General features: G+C 51.3%; 1 protein-coding gene across 2 annotated transcripts in view; it reads right to left on the reverse strand.

The window, feature by feature from the left end:
* Positions 1-11,459, reverse strand: part of SOGA1 (suppressor of glucose, autophagy associated 1) — an 85,679-nt gene extending 74,220 nt beyond the window's left edge. Inside the window, exon 1 of one of the 2 annotated variants that reach the window (XM_024194553.3) lies at positions 11,126-11,459. In XM_024194553.3, coding sequence (XP_024050321.2) covers positions 11,126-11,257 — 132 coding nt within the window. In that variant the 5' untranslated portion in view covers positions 11,258-11,459. The remainder of the gene's footprint in view (positions 1-11,125) is intronic. The other variant, XM_024194554.3, reaches the window with a different exon arrangement.
* Between the last annotated feature and the right edge of the window lie 4,890 nt (positions 11,460-16,349).

The raw sequence follows: 16,349 nt of genomic DNA on the forward strand, positions 1-16,349 counted from the left end.
CCAAAATAGAACTGCTAGCCTGAGGGACCATTTAAGGACCAGAGTCTTGTTCAGTCCAGGGCTAGAAAGGAAAGCTCTCTGATTCCCAGTGGTGCCTAGTGTTCATTTATAACCCCAGAAAGTCATGGCGTATTACAGCCCCAGCCACAATCATTCGGATCACCAGCCTGACTTTCCCACACGCCACCTACTTCAATTCTGACCTGATTTTAGTGGCCGCTGAGCACTGTTAGTTAGCATATCGGGTTGGCTCTCACTCTGTGCGCTACAAACTCATCCAGTTTCCAACCAGGGGTAAGCACCGATCTGTAACTGCCGGGGCTACTGAGACTATCAGCATATAAAATCCGGATGGAAGGGGAGTGAAGCAGGGTAATGCTGGTTTACTGAATGTTAACTATGTAAAACAACTTCAATCGCATCACAGCAGCTAGACTTCATTGTATGCCTCACTAGGACAAGCCAGAGAGGCTGTTTGCATCCCATGCAGCTGCTGACATGGGGAGCTCCTCCTCCCCACGCACACAATGGCCCCTGGAGGTGAAGTGCAGAAAAATCAGCAGATTTAGGAAACAGGCTGATTTTATTCCACCTAACTTCGCTTCAACACCCCCCCACACACACACACACACACCCCCTCCAGCTCTGCCCCGGTAGCAATGAACAGGTGAATGCTGTACAGTTCCCACCTCTCAGCATTAGTGTGTCAGACTTTCTGCAGACTCAGGTAGGCAGCATTGACTTTACCTCTGGAAGGTTCACACCAAATCAAGGGCTCAAATCTCTGTGGGTTTTTTAATTCAGCAGAAACTGTCAGAAACTCTGTGCTTTAAAAAATACTCATGTTTACATATTTACCTCCAGGATGGCATCAACTGTACCAAGAAAACGTGGCCATCTCCTCATCAGAGCTCTAAAGAGCTGCCTGGACGAAACACAGCCACCAAGTCCCAAGCCCTTCTTATTCAGGCTACCCTACCAGAGAGCACAGCTGACCCAGCAGATATGTTTGCACAAGGCAACCAAGGACCCTGCCTTGTCCTGGTCTTGAGCTCCAGGGTTGGCTGGGGGCAAGGAGGGAGCGGGAGGGGAATCAGCCTGTGTTCCTGATGCTAACAAATCCATCGGCCGTTCTGCAACCACAGCAGCAAGGCCACATAATTCCAAGTTGTGGCTCTGCATGTTACATGGATGGCTCATTCCCTTCGCGGCAAACTGTTCCTCTAAACCAGTGGTTCTCCACCCGCAGCTCAACCAGCACTGAGCGGCGACCCATGTGACATCTTCAGGGCCATACAGGTAGTGTGTATATATATAGTGTGGATGCGGCCCACATAACACTTATGCTTATGCAGCCCACAATGGTAAACAGGTTGAGAACCACTGCTCTAAACCATAATAAATGGATTAGAATTAGAGGCCAGAAAAATGCTGACAAATTGGAGAGAGTTCAGAGAAAAGCCACACAAGTCTCCCCAGGGGCTGGAGGAATTGATTCCCATGAATGGAGGAGTTAACTGGGTGCAGCACAGCTTGGCTAACTGCCAATGATGGGGGAGGGGAACATGCTGACCACCTCCAGTTAGTGAAGGCTGCCCACGCCCTGGAGGGAGAGCAGTTATTTGCAGTGACACAACAATAAGGAGCTATGGGGAGACATTACAAATGGGAGGTTTTAGCCTGAATGTAAGGAACGACTTCCCAACGAGGAGATGGTCAAAGGGAGGGCCGGGCAAACCACGGCGACTGTGCACGGGGCCAAGCCAGACATTCCTGCAGAGCTGAAGTGTTCACTTGAACAGCAGTCTGCAAAGGCAAATGGTGCTTGCCGCTTTTTTTCATTTGTGTGTTTTAGGAGGGGCCGGGGCTAAGCACAGCACAGCCCTAAAGTAAGAAGGGAGACAAAACTAAAAAAACCAAATCAACCAAAACCAGAGGCTGGGTGAATGGCAGGGAACAACAGCTGGAAGAGATCCTTCAAAAATTGAGACTTCAGGTCAAGTATCACCAACACAAAGAGCCATAAACTAGGACAAGTGAGATGCAGCTGGAAAATAGGAGGGCAAAGAGGGAATCAATCGGAAGAGCAGATAAGCAGAGACATGAATACAAATGACAAGCATATCAGAAGCAGAAAGCCTGAGTCAGCGGGACCTCAGGCACCCATCCAGGAGGGCGAGGATAATAAAAAGAAGCTAAATGACTCCTTTGCCTCACTATTCACCTCAACACATATTGGGTAGATACCTCCCCCAAAACTACTCTTCAGGTAACTAATGTGAAGTACCATCAGCTGTCAAGAGGTGCTGGAACAAGATAACTAGAGAGCAAGAAGTCTCCCAGCCCAACACACCCAAGAGTTCTAGAGAAACTTACGACTGAAATAGCTGAGCTACCCCAAGGAAGTATGAACTCTATCGGTAAAGTCACTTGTCTTTGGAAAAAGTGCTGGAGTGAACCTGGGAAGTCCCAGGAGCCTTATTTAAAACACCTAAGGGACCAAGATCCAAAGGGAAAATGAGCTGTTTCTGCAGAGGAAAATCCAACCTGCTAGAATTCTTGTGGGAGTCAGCCAAAAAGGTGGCTAAAGGAGAACCAGACGACATACTAGTTAGACCTCCGATAAGCCTTACAGAGAATCCCTCACAACAGACAATTCAGGAAACTAAGGCCTGAAAAGTTAGGTCAACCCAGATACATTGCTCAGAGGTGTGAAAAATCCACCCCCCTGCCAACCTAACCCCGGGTGTAGAAAGTGCTAAGTCGACCTAGCTACCCCATCTTGGGAAGGGGGATTACCTACCCTGATGGGAGAACCCCTCCTGTCAGCACAGGGCATGTCCACAATGAAACACTACAGAGGCACAGCTGGGCTGTGATAGCATAGACAAGCCCAGAGTAGCCATGGGATGAAACTAAAGTTCTGTCATGAATTAGAAATTGGTTAAGAGAAAAAAAAACAGAAACCAACTGTTCATTTTTAGACTGGAAGGAGGTTAACAGTGGTCCCCACAATCTGTTCTCTAATCGATGTATTGATTATATGCAAAAAGAGTTGAATGGCGAGGTGGCAAAATTTGCAGATGACAAAAATAATTTTGTGTCAAGAGTAGAGAAGAGATTGGGAGGAAATTCAGAAAGCCCTAAAAACTGAAAAATACAACAGCAGATGAAACTCAAGGTGCAAGGTGATAGCAGGGAGAGCTGCATGATCATCTCCAAGGATGGGCTGCACATTAATTACCACCACTCAGGAAAAGTCCCTTGGCATCACTTTGGGCAGCTCAATGAACAAACGAGGTATCTGAGAAAGGGTTAGGGATCACACTGGACATACTACATCCCTCTATAAAAGCAATGCTGCAGCCTTGCTGTATCTACTGCATTCCAGTTCTGGTCACCCTGTCTCAGGAAGGAGCACAAGTGGCAAAGGTCCAGAGAACAGCAACAAAACTGATGACAGGCATAGAACGACTTCGGTTCCAACCCTGCAAACACTTACGCATGTGCATGACTTTACTCTTGTGAATAGACCCATCGCATGAAATCCCGGCTCTGCAGAAGTCAACAGGATTTTGACCATTGAATTTAATGGAACTACTCATAACAAGTGGTTATACATATGCTTAGGTATTTGCAAGTACAGAGCAAACTTAAAACTGGCAAAAGGAATTTTTTAATACAATGCATAATTAATGTGAGAGACTTGCTGGCACAAAATATTGAGACAGAGAGCTTAGTAGGAGTCAAAAGACATCAGACGGTTGTATGGATAATAAGAATATCACCTGCTGTTATGCTAGTTAGGATGAAAATACGTAAAGGATATCAAACCTCCTGCTTCAAGGCATAAGCTAACTATTACCTGCCTGGAATTAGGGGGAAAACTCTCTCATGAGCCTGTTACAATATAATTTATTACTATTGATGACAGTAGGATGCAGACCCTCCAGGCAGGACTGAGGCCCAGTCTCACTGGATGCTGGACAACATACAATAGAAGACAGTCCTTGCACTAAGGAGCTTGCAGTCTAAATAAGGACAAGACACAATGGGGAGGGGGGAAGGGAAAGAAAACAAGAGATGGCAACAATAATAGGAGCAGAAGCTTGTGTATATGTTTAGCTAAGTGTGCACTATGTCCATTCACACTTTCCCCCAAAGCATCTGGTACCAGCCCCAAAGTCAGAGCTGGGTCCTAGGCTAGAAGCCCCACGGATCTAAAGCAGGATGGCAGTGCTGTGTCGCTGTGATCTCTCCTTGTAAAATGGGGATTACTAGCCAGGAATGACAAGGCGACATTTCCTCTGAGATTAAAGAACAAAAGCAGCAGCTTTCAATTAGTGCCAGAGGAGGGGATCACGCTATAACTTACCAGAGAAAATGAGATGGGGATTTCCACTGGGAATTAGTAAGAAGGAAGCTGCCGAGGCTTCCAGACCCCATGCCATGCTGTATCCCAAACTCCTGGGGCCCCTGACCCCAGCAGACACAGCTGACCTCCAGCCCCAGCGCAGCATCCTACTCTGCTGGAACAGGCCTGAGCTCTGGGTCCTTGCACAGCACAAGGGGACGGCAGGTCACCTCCACCAGCCGGAGGCTGGGATAAGATCGGCTACAAAGCACAGGCTCAAATGAAAACTCAGAATCCTCAGCCCCAACCAAAGGGTGCAACGACTGATGTATTTCAACAAGTCAGTCTGAGCTGTGGCAGCCAACCAGCGGCAGCAGTGAGTGAAGCCGGCTGTTACCCGGGGGCTGCACAGACAGGGGAGCCAAGAGCAACCACCCAGGGATTGTGCCCCAGAATCCCCGAGGCTGCCTGAGTGGGTGAATTAGGGTGACCAGATGTCCCGATATTTGGGGCTTTTTTTTTTATATGGGCTCCTATTACCCCTCCAGCCCCATCCCGATTTTTCACACTTGCTATCTGGTCACCCAAGGGTGAATGAAGCCTGGCTTACCGCAGAGGGCACAAGCTTTCAACGCCAACACAAGCCAGGCTGCTAGCCAACTGCCATTGCTCCAGGAAGGACCTGTAGTCATCTGCCCACAGAGCAAATGGTGGGGCACAGCAGTGTGCTGCAGGAGAAGGGCTGTTATTTATGCTGGTGGTTCTGAGACATACCTGGAAGAGTGATGATAAGGAAGATCAGCCCCTATCCCCGCCCTCTCCTCTGCCTGCTCTCATTCTCTCCCCAGCTCCTCCCCAGACTGATCAGTTCTGGGCTCCTCACAAGTCTGGGGCCAAATCCTGGCTCCAGTGAAGTCAAGGCACAATTTGCCATTGACTTCAATGGGGCAGGATTTCCCCCCCGGGATCTAAGGCCAAGATTTTCAGAAGAGAAAAGGGCCTCAAAAGGTCCTGAGTTTCTAAGCGCTGAGCACCCAACCTCTGAAAATCAGGCCCCTTTAAACCCACTCAAGTTGGGACCTCAAAATCACTAATTGCTCTTGAAAATCTTGGCCAGATCCTCCAGAGTGTTCCCCTTTTCTGCCCCCAAATAGCGATGGCAACGTATTGGTTTTTGCAATACAAAAGCAATAGATTGGTGCCAGGTTGGCACCATTCATTTCAGCCCTGTAATACAAGATGGGGCAGGTTGGGGGAGGGGGGGAGAATGGTATGATGTAACCTAGCCACATCTCTGCTGGGATTGTTGTTCAGGTGCGGTATGTATTCCTGTGCTGTGAAAACACAATAAGTATTTTTGAAAAGCAGTAGCTATTCTGATCCAGCTCTGGAAACCAGAGACAGTCTGTAAACCCAGGCTCCTCCTCCACTGCGCCGGGCAAATAACCAGATACAGCACATCTGTTTTACACTGATGTGCAATAATGAAAGGCTGGACTGTGCCTTCTGCACACGGCAACCTGGAAGAAGAGATTCTCAAGTGCTGCAACACCCCACTCCCCACTGCATCTTGCCAGCAGATAGCAGACAGCTCAGCAGAGATTAAAATGTGTTAAGGGGAAAAAAAACAAACAATTCACAGCTTTACGCTTGCCCCCATAAATTAACAGCCAAACAGCTGAGAGCTTTGATCAATGCTAACTCAAACATGCAACATTTCAAAAATAAAAAGGGGCAGCAAAGTCTCTTTCCTCACACTCCGCATTCAGATCACACACAACTAGCAGGATATTCCACAAAGCACTAGCTACAGAGAGCACTGATGACTCGGGTGGACCCGGTGTTCTACAGCAGAGCAGCAGGCACTCTCCTCTGCAGGATGGCAAGTGAGTAGCCTGCAGAGGTGACAGGTCCCAGAATGCAACCCTCCACCTTGATGCGAGCAGAGACATGCTGGGACCTATAGTCTCCTGGGGCCACAAGGCCATGTTTTAAGATGGGAGCGGTAGCAATCTGATCCCATTAACGAAAACTAGCAGCAGCCTTGGGGGTCCTGTCATGTTGCCAACAAAGCCTGGGCACCTCTGCAGGAGAGGGGCATATTGGCAGAAGCTCATCAACACATTTTGTTGGCATCTCCTGTTCCCTCCTGGCCCATTCTGTTAGGTGAAAACACAAAACATCATCAACCAGAGCCCAGCACGAACTGTTCACGTACAAAAAAAAAAAAGGGGGCGGCGCAAGACAATACAAACCAACGGGGGAAGGTTATTGGAGGGGGGGAGGGGTGCTAACAAGCCTAATTCTGGGATGAGCAGAGTCAGGTTTAGAGCCCTGGGCTGTAGCAGGTCTCAGTCCATCTGTTAATGTTTGTAGCATGACCCTTTTCTGTCTGAACAAGGATTGGTCTGAAGGCTTTGCCCTCCCCTCATTCCAAACTAGATCTCCAGTCCCCATTCTTTGTCTTCACATCCCTCCGCAGCTGCTGCCGTATCACATCTCACATTTTCCATTTTGCTGAGCAGGGATTGGGGGTCCTGCTCACCACACTGCTGGGTGACAACAAGGCAGCTGGTGGGGCTCTTAAAGGCACAGCTCCTCCAGTTGAAGAGCTCACAATCTGAACATGAATTCTGCTGTCTCTTAGGGGAAATGCTTTTAATAGAATCCCGATGGCTGAGGAGGGTCAGGGCAAGTGCACACAACAGAGCTCCCACACATATCTACAGTAGAAGCCAGAGGGGAGCAGACCTCTCCCTCCAATACTCCTGATCTGAGAGAGGAAGAGGTATCAGCAGTCGGGTTTAGAGGTTTCAGTGACTAGCTTCTGTCCAATTGTACAAATCGCACTGCACTTCTGGGATAATACAGCACAGGCTGGGACGCACACACCTTCAAATAGGGTCATTTTAAAGACCTTGTGCATGTTCCTGGTCCTCCCCCATAAAAGATACGAATTATTATCTATCCATTCACAAGCACAGAGCTGAGCAGAACTGATGTGTTTGTGCAAAACCAAACCTTAGTGGCACTTTGCTTCTGGATCTCACTTTAGCCAAACCCTGAACGTTTGGAGGTGGTTGGGAATCTAAGCGATTCTGGTTTTAGCCCATCTTACTAAAGATTAGACAACATCCCAGACCCCAAGAGCCAGCAGCTTCGGCGCAGCACAGAGATTCCTTCCAGCGCTGCCAATATTTTAGCAAGGAACTCCCACAAAAATTTGCCCTCTTAGTCTTTGAAAAACCCTGTGTCCCAAGGATGCATGTGCAGCAGAGAGGAAAGGGTGAGGGGTGGAATTGGTTTATTTGTTTTCCATTTAAACAGGCACTTTTTATAATCATAGCCAAGGAGGGAGGAAACACCAACTGGCTAACTTATATGAAACTGCACTTTGCTGGAAGTGTTTATACTTTGATGCTCATAAATATACTGTGCATAATGCTCGCATAGACATGCTCTACTTGGGCAGTCAGAAATGGGACAAGGGAGGGCCTCCTCCTCAGGAATCTCTTTCTTTAATACCTGCTTTTGGTGGAAACACACAGCATGCTGAAGACAAAGCATTTGGACTTCAGTATTTTCATGAGGCCTAGAAAATAAGTGATTTATCAATAACCAAGAAGGATGAACTTGAGTCAGGAGAAGCTCCAGCTCAACCAGACATTGTAGGCTGGCTGCAAGAACCACTGGGAGAGATTCTTTGGACTGTCTTATACAGAAGCTCAGACTCACTCGATGATCATAATGATCCTTTCTGGCCTTAAAACCTAGCAGTCTATAAAAGCTTCTTTCAATTTGGAGCCAAATTTATCAAGTGGTTCCCAGGGTCGCGCTCCACCACATCGTTATTCACGTACCCCCATGTGAAAAGCTGGGCAGAATTCACGCAGCAACTTGTTTTCTTTTGCAGTGCACAGGAGGGCATGTCTGTCTGTGATTTCTGACCAGCTGGAGCACAGTGTACTACTCCGCAGCCCCAGGTTGAGGGTTCAGGAAAGGAACCTGAAATAAGCTGCTTATAACTGGTGTGATCAGAACTACTGACACTTTGCCATACTCCACGTGTACTGCTGTAGCAGAGCATCACTCATCCACTTGGGAGCTCTTACCTAATGTCAGGAAATATTGCTGTACTATTATACAGCCTACTATGTATTCGGCTACAGAAATGCAAGAATCGTACTATACACGAGGGCTTGAAAAAATCCACCCACCAGTCCCAAGACGGAAGTTCTGCTTGGTGAGTGCCTAATTTAACAACTTCTTCAGAATTTCAGCTCTCCCATTTTAAACAAAAAAGTGTCTCGTCCCCATGGTTGCAAAGCAAACCTTCCAAAGGTGACCCACCTGAAATCAACATGGTGCTGACTTCCTGAGTCTGCAGACAGCAATGCCTCTGCAGAATTAGATCAGTCTCACTCTACTGCACTTTGGAAAGGTATGAGCAGCAGCATAGCTGGGATCTAGAGTATGAATATAAAAGATGAAGTCTCCAGCCGGGAGAAATTCACCCCAGTAGAAACCCAGCCCCTCTTCCTTCCCAGCAGCAGGGGTGGCAAAGGGGATAGGGTGCTGTAATTGTCACCCTGGCATTGCCATGGGCCTCAAGTTGAATCCCCGTCTCTCATTTTATAACCAGTAGGATTGAATCCTGCCAGCGTCTAGTAAGATGTGTAACCATGCTACATATGCACATTGTCACCAGAAAGGGATCACAGGGATGTGTAATTATTTAAGCTGGATAGACAGAATAGTTTTCAAATACATTCCTGGGAAACTGGAGGGTTCTCATCTGTATTTTCCAACTGACAGTAAATCAAAGCCCTAAAGCTCCTCCTACTAATCCTGGTAGGAGTTTGGGCTCCAGCTGTGAACAAGAGCTTTGCTAATGGACAAAAGGCCTCGGGAAGCATCCCCAAGTGTGTTACTTCTGCACAGTGCTCATCTCAGAGCTGAAATCCCAACACACTTGCAATCTTTTGGCCTCCGCATCTGAGAACTGCCCTGTCTTCCAACCTGAGTCCTCAGCAACAGCAGGTGCCAAGGCATAAAAATCACCTTTCTGAACCCACTCCTGCTGTGACGTGGCTCTCCAGATTACAGAGTTGACTAGGTATATCTCATCCAACACCACATCGCTTAGGCACATTTGGGGGGTGGAAGGTACCTGCAGCCCACTTAGTCCCATTTTCCTGTACTTTTCTTTAAAGTACAGTCACAGCTACAGATTTTCCTGTACTCTCCAGCAATACTCAACCTGTGCATCACAGAGAACTTTGCTCATTGTCCCAGCCTGGATTCAGACCAGTTCCCTACAGGTAAAAGCCCCTTTATCCCATTCCCAAACACCAAGCCCTCCGTCCTGTTTCACGTGTTAATGAATTAGATAGCAAAGCCACAGCCCTGGAAAATGGCCCCAAGGCACACGCGGGCGCCATGCTGACAGCACACATGAGAAAGAACTAATGGAAAAGTAAATGATTTGGAAAATCTGTTCCCCAAAATGAGGCCAACAGCGTCAACACGTGCTAGGTGAACCAGTCATTGTGTTTCACGGTGACAATGGGTGTACTGCAAGAGCATCACACTTGCTTTGCTCTGCTCCTGCGAGCAGACAGGCATGGCAGAGCGGCAGCATGAGCCAGAACATCTGGCAGACCTTATTCCATACTGACCAGCCCCAACCCCATTTCTACATCAGCTGTTAAGCGTTACACCTCCACCACACAGGCAAGGGGGCAGAGCCACATCTGGTTAAGGATGGTGATCTTTTTCCAGAGCTGAGAAATCTCCCAAGTCACAGGTCTAATGAGCTTTGAGCAGAGTTTTTAACATGTCATTGTTTGTTTCTCAGGTCTAGGAAATGTTGTTACATTGCCATGACAACTTTGAATATCTGCAGCAGTTCTGTATCAGAATACTGAAAGGGCCTGTCTGCCTGAAGCCCTGACTTCCTGCCAATGTGCTTTCAAAAAAAAAAAAAAAAAAGCCACCCTACTACTTTATTTGGCTTTGCATGAACTGAGTCTAAACCAGTAATCCACAGCTTTTAAACCAGGCTGGGGCAAACCGCACCTCTGTAAATGGGGCAAGGCCAGAGGCAATGCTTATAGTGAGCAGTAAGGCAGGGGGACAGTAAACGGGCTTGTGAACCAGACCCGGAGCCTGTCCCCCAGGCCAGCACCCCACAGTGATCTGCACAGACCCTGCTGCTCCCTCTAGCAGCTGTACCTGGCAGCCTCTTTATGGACTTTCCTACAGCACCGAGCTCCAGGCAGCCCCTGAGCGGGGCTTCCACAGCCACCGAGCCGTGCCCGCTGCTCTCAGACCAGCCTCCTCCTGGAACACGAGCCCGCTGCTCGGCAGGGGGCCTGGACACAGCCCGGCCCGGCCGCCCTCCGAGCCAGGGCCGCGGCTGACAAGCGATGAACCTGACATCACCCATACACAAACCTAACGGCTCCGCAGCCGCTCCCCGCCCAGGGCCGTGCCCCGCCCCGGCACAGCTGGCCTTTGGGGGCGGGAGAAGCGAGAGCCCGGGGCACAACACAGCTGGAGCCCGAGTGACACCCACCCGCCCCAGCACCTAGCAACCCCCGATGTGCCGGGTCCTCCTGCCCCGGCCAGTGACCCAAAACCCCCGCCCGCCTGCCGCCCGGCCCCGATACAGCTCCCGCTTCAGCAACTCCCTGCGCCAGGTCCCCTCCGAGCCCTGCCACGCCCCGTGGCCCTGCGTGCCCCCTGCCCCGCGCCCGGCCAGCCCCGCACCTTGAGATAGTCGTTCTCGGAGCGCAACTCCTCCAGCTCCCGCGCCAGGCCCTCCTGCCCCGCGTCCAGCAGCTCCTCGGCGAGGTCGGAGAAGGCCAGCGAGGTGCTGAGGTGCAGGCGGCTGCTGGCCATGGAGACGGCGGAGGGCTCGTCGGGCGGCGGCGAGATGCCCTGGCCGGAGAGCAGGGCCGGGGCGCTGCCCGGGGACTCGGGGTCGCTGCCGCTGAGCCCCAGCTCCAGCGAGAGCAGCTTGGCCTCCTCCGAGGCGCTGCAGTCCGAGCCCTCCGAGCTGCTGTCCGTCAGGCTCAGGGGGGGCGGCGGCTCCTCCCCGGCTGGCCCCCGGCACCGCCCCTTCGCCTTGGCCCCGGCCCGGCCCGGAGCCCCCTTCCCGGAGCCCCGGCCCCCGGCGGGCTGCGGCTGCTTCCCCTTCTTCTCGGGCCGCCCGTCTTTGCCCCCGCCCGGCCGCCGCGAGTGCCCGGGCCCCGCGCCCTGCTTCCCGCAGAGCGAGGCCGGCGAGCCGGGGTGGCTGCCGCGCCGGCTCTTGGCCAGGGACCAGCCGGGCACATCCTTGGGTCTGGCCGGGGACGGCGCCCGCTGCAGCTTCTTCTTCTCGGGCGGCGGCGCTGGGGCCGGGCTGACGGGCTGGCTCGGCTCCGCCTCGGCCGCTTCCATGCCGGCTGCGCGCTGCTCACCGGCCCCGGAGCCTCGGGCAGAAGGCGCGCATCCCTCTGGGCGCGCCGGGGATCGCAGCGCCGGCCCGGGAGCTCCGCTGCTCGCTCCGGGAGCTGCGGCGCGCCCCGCTAGCCGGACGCTCTGGCTGGGAGCTCGGGATCGGCGCGCTGGTCCCTGCTGCGCCCGGGAACTGGCTGCCTGCTGGGCTGTAATCAGCGCCTGGTGTCCCTAACCGCGTCCCTTTGCCACGCCACGGGGATGCCTCCTGCGCCGGCAGCAGCGCTGCTCCGTCTGGGTGTCTCCGCCCAGCAGCCGCCGAGACGGTGACGCGCACGGTCTGGGAACAAAAGGCGGAGACGGGCGCCAGAGGGGCAGTGGGATCCTCAAGGCAACAGCGACCCCTTCTCTGCCTGGGCTGCGAGGGGGAATTTCCTCCCGGCACAGTCAGAACCGCGCGCCGCGCTGTGCGGGCACTGAGCGGGCAGGACGGTGGCTCGGGGGCGGGGGAGCAGCCTCCCTCTACTGGCCTCAGCAGCAGCCAGGAAGAAAATTAGGGCTCCCTGCAAGGTACCATAGGGGTTGGGACCTTCCAGACACCCCAAGGAAAAGCATCTTAGAGCCCCGTCTGTCTTGTGCCTCCACCACCCCATCCTTCCTGCTCAGCCGCCCCAACCTCGCCGGGCAGTCTGTATTCCACCTTGGTGCCAAAGTCTGCCTGGGATATCAGCTGGCAGCTCCTTCATGGAGCCAACAGCAGGGGCATGTACCTGGAACGGTTCTTCACCCCCTCCTCAACACCTGTCCCTTCTGCGGCATGAGGGAGACCCTGGTGCACGTCTACCTGGAGTTTACCAGACTGCAGCCCCTTTTCCGGCTCCTCCAGAGCCTTCTCCTCAGGTTCTGGTTGCATTTTTTCCCCGCACCTCCTGATCTACGCTCACCCCATCCATGGCCCCACAAAGTCACGAGACCTCCTCATCAACCTCCTCCTGGCACTGGCCAAAGCGATCATCCACCATACCAGGAGGAGGAAGGTGCTTTGCGACTGTGGGGCCTATTTCTGCTCCTCCCTCAGATCACGTATCTGGGCAGAGTTCCTCTGGGCTGCATCCACTGGTCCCTGGAAGCCTTCGAGGAGCAGTGGGCGCTGTCTGGGATTCTCTGCTTGGTGTTCCCTTCCGGCTCCCTACTTTTGACCCTATGACCCTCACTCCTGTCCCCTGTTCATTAGTTGTCCCCTGACTTCAGTTGAGAACTTGGTTCAGTGGCTCCTCCCCTTAGGCTTGGGAGGGGCCTTTAGAGCAGGATGGGCTTGCGCTCACCCTTCCCCAGATCTTCAGTAGGTGCCCTAACTTCCCACCCCATGTAAGTTTTTTGTGAAATGCTTATTGTCAGCTGTGGTGCAATTCTTTTTGTGATACTGACCATATCACCACTAAAGTCTGTTCTTCAGTCTCTCTAAGAGAAACACTGTCTTTGATGTAGCTGCTGCTATACAAGTTATACCCACATTGCAAACATTTACAAAACATCGTAAACATGGTAGGACTCGGGGCATGTGAGGGGCCTGCAGAAATACAGCAAAGAAGACACAAAGTAGTAAAGAGCCTTCCTATAAAGCAGGGGTCTCAAACACGTGGCCTGCTGAGTTATTTCCCGTGGCCTGCCATAGGTGCCGACTCTGGGTGCTCTGGGGCTGGAGCACCCACGGGGAAAAATTAGTGAGTGCTCTGCACCCACCAGCAGCCAAGCTCCCCTCCTCCACCCGCCTCACCTCCTCCTCGCCCTCCCCCCCGAGCACACCACGTCCCCGCTCCTCCACTTATCTCCCAGCGCTTCCTGCTGCCAAACAGCTGTTTGCATGCTCTGAAGGGGTGGGGGAAGCTGGAATGTGGCGCGCTCAGGGGAGGAGGTGGGACTGGGGTGGGGATTTGGGGAAGGGGTTGGAATAGGGGCAGGGAGGGGGCGTGTTTTGCTGTTTGAGTGAGGTGGTTTGGCATTCTGCTTTAGCTGCTGTCTGCTGAAGGTGGAAGGTTGCAGTGCTGCGGGATGAGCGATGTGGGTGGGAAGTTCTGTTCAGGGCGGCGGTTGGATGGTTTTGTTTACTTGAATCAGATCAACGTGCCTCTATCCCCCACGCTCTCAGGACAGCACCTCCTGCCTCCTGTTACAAGACATGTGCTCACACACTGCACATGCTCCCTGCCTACAAACTGCAGCTGGCTGCTGCCTGCCCCTTCACCATTTTCATTCTTTTGTGTACAACATGAACTAGGCGGCTCTTCCCCCACAGGAACGGTTACAACAGAACATCACCTTGTGGAAGCTAGTGTCCTCTTTGCCTTTGACCCCAGCCCAGGTGCTCAGAGCTGGGGGAGTCTCAGGGACTGCATCCTGCACATGTTGCCATACCTCTGGCCCCAGAGCCCTAGACTACCTTTAAATCAACAGACAGGAGTCACAAGAGACTAGACCACCAGAGCCTAAGCTGAGACCAGCAAACTCATATCATGTAACATTAGTTTGGCTTTAAATCCTAGATTCAGGAGGTGAGAGCCAAGTGGCTTGCCCAGGCTCTCCATTTTCCCTTTCATATCAAATCCCTCTTGGTGCCTCCAGAGTAGCTGACGGGGCAGGCGAGCCATGCTATGTTCAGCAGGACCCCACAGGTCTCACTTAGCTGTAGCTGTTCATTTTTTTCATTTTTGACTATTCTTTTGTATCGTTGTATGAAAAGGTTTCAATCATGCGGCCCTCGGGCCAATGTACTAGTCCTCATGTGGCCCTCGTGGTAATTTGAGTTTGAGATCCCTGCTATAAAGCCTCCAAAGCACTTTCATGAACAACTCTCTGAGCCCTCACTTAAACCTTTCCCCACGCTTGGAGCCCCTCCAACATCTTGCTAATCATCATGGAAATCTGTTCACTGGGAGAATGGGGAAATCCATTTTGAGCCCTTTACCTTAATATGAACCTAACATTCACCTAATGCATGCACAGCCTTCTGGTGGCTGGGCCCTGGCGGGTCTTTGGCTCAGTGGGAGAATTGTCCTTAGGAAAAATGTCAATACGTTGATAACTAGGGGAAAGCCTGGGGGAGGGATATGGTTTCAGAGCCTCAGGCCCTGCTCTTATAGATTCATAGACTTTAAGGTCAGAAGGGACCATGATGATCGTCTAGTCTGATCTCCTGCACAACGCAGGCCACAGAATCTCATCCACCCACTCCTGTAATAAACCCCTAATCTATGTCTGAGCTATTGAAGTTTACATCATGGTTTAAAGACTTCAAGGTGCAAAGAATCCTCCAGCAAGTGACCCGTGCCCCAAGCTGAAGAGGAAGGTGAAAAACCCCCCAGGGCCTCTGCCAATCTGCCCTGGAAGAAAATTCCTTCCCAACCCCAAATATGGCGATCAGCTAAACCCTGAGCATGTGGGCAAGACTCACCAGCCAGACACCCAGGAAAGAATTCTCTGTAGTAACTCAGATCCCACCCCATCTAACATCCCATCACAGGCCATTGGGCATATTTACCGCTAATAGTCAAAGACCAATTAATCGCCAAAATTAGGCTATCCCATCATACCATCCCCTCCATAAACTTATCAAGCTTAGTCTTGAAGCCAGATATGTCTTTTGCCCCCACTGCTCCCCGTGGAAGGCTGTTCCAGAACTTCACTCCTCTGATGGTTAGAAACCTTCGTCTAATTTCAAGTCTAAACTTCCTGATGGCCAGTTTATATCCATTTGTTCATGTGTTCACATTGGTACTGAGCTTAAATAATTCCTCTCCCTCCCTGGTATTTATCTCTCTGATATATTTATAGAGAGCAATCATATCTCCCCTCAGCCTTCTTTTGGTTAGGCTAAACAAGCCAAGGTCTGTGAGTCTCCTTTCATAAGACAGGTTTCCAATATACCCTGTCATAAATCCCAAATTGTTATTTAAAATGTTCAGATTAATCCAAAAAGGGGAGCGTACTATGGGACCATAAACTTTGTCTCACATGGTTCATACACACACTCTACTTACAGCCATGTTTTTGAACGCAGCCTCTAAAATTGCTCTTGCAAACGGGTGTGTGTACAGAAACTCAGATTTGGATGTGCAAACTACATTTGCATGCATGCAGTTAGTAGGCCTCTAAGTGTCCAGAGTGCATGCACAGACACAGCTTTACACACACAAATCCACATTTTCTGTGTGCAGAAAAATGGCAGGCACCACTCAGAGTCTGCTTTGGAAAATGCCTTGTTGAAAAGGTCCCTGTAGCCTGAGCCCATCAGACTGCAGGGTGAAGGCAAAGCTGTCTAGCTAGTGTCATTTATACAGAACTTTGCACCATAGCCTTTAAGCACTGATTAGCTTCAGGTTTGTAATGCCAGAGAACACAGCGTCCAAGCTATTCCTTTTCCTCTCTGGAGGAAAATACAAATCCAGGCAAGTACTCTAGCAAGCTGCATTCATCTTTAATTTTAAATAGAGGTCTATGCACAATAGAGTTGGTTCCTAGATTCCTGGCAAGTCACCTATGTGGCCTCCTCACAGAC

Source organism: Terrapene carolina, unplaced genomic scaffold (genome assembly GCF_002925995.2).
Source record: "Terrapene carolina triunguis isolate 2854851 unplaced genomic scaffold, T_m_triunguis-2.0 Scaffold233, whole genome shotgun sequence".
Classification (NCBI taxonomy): domain Eukaryota; kingdom Metazoa; phylum Chordata; order Testudines; family Emydidae; genus Terrapene; species Terrapene triunguis.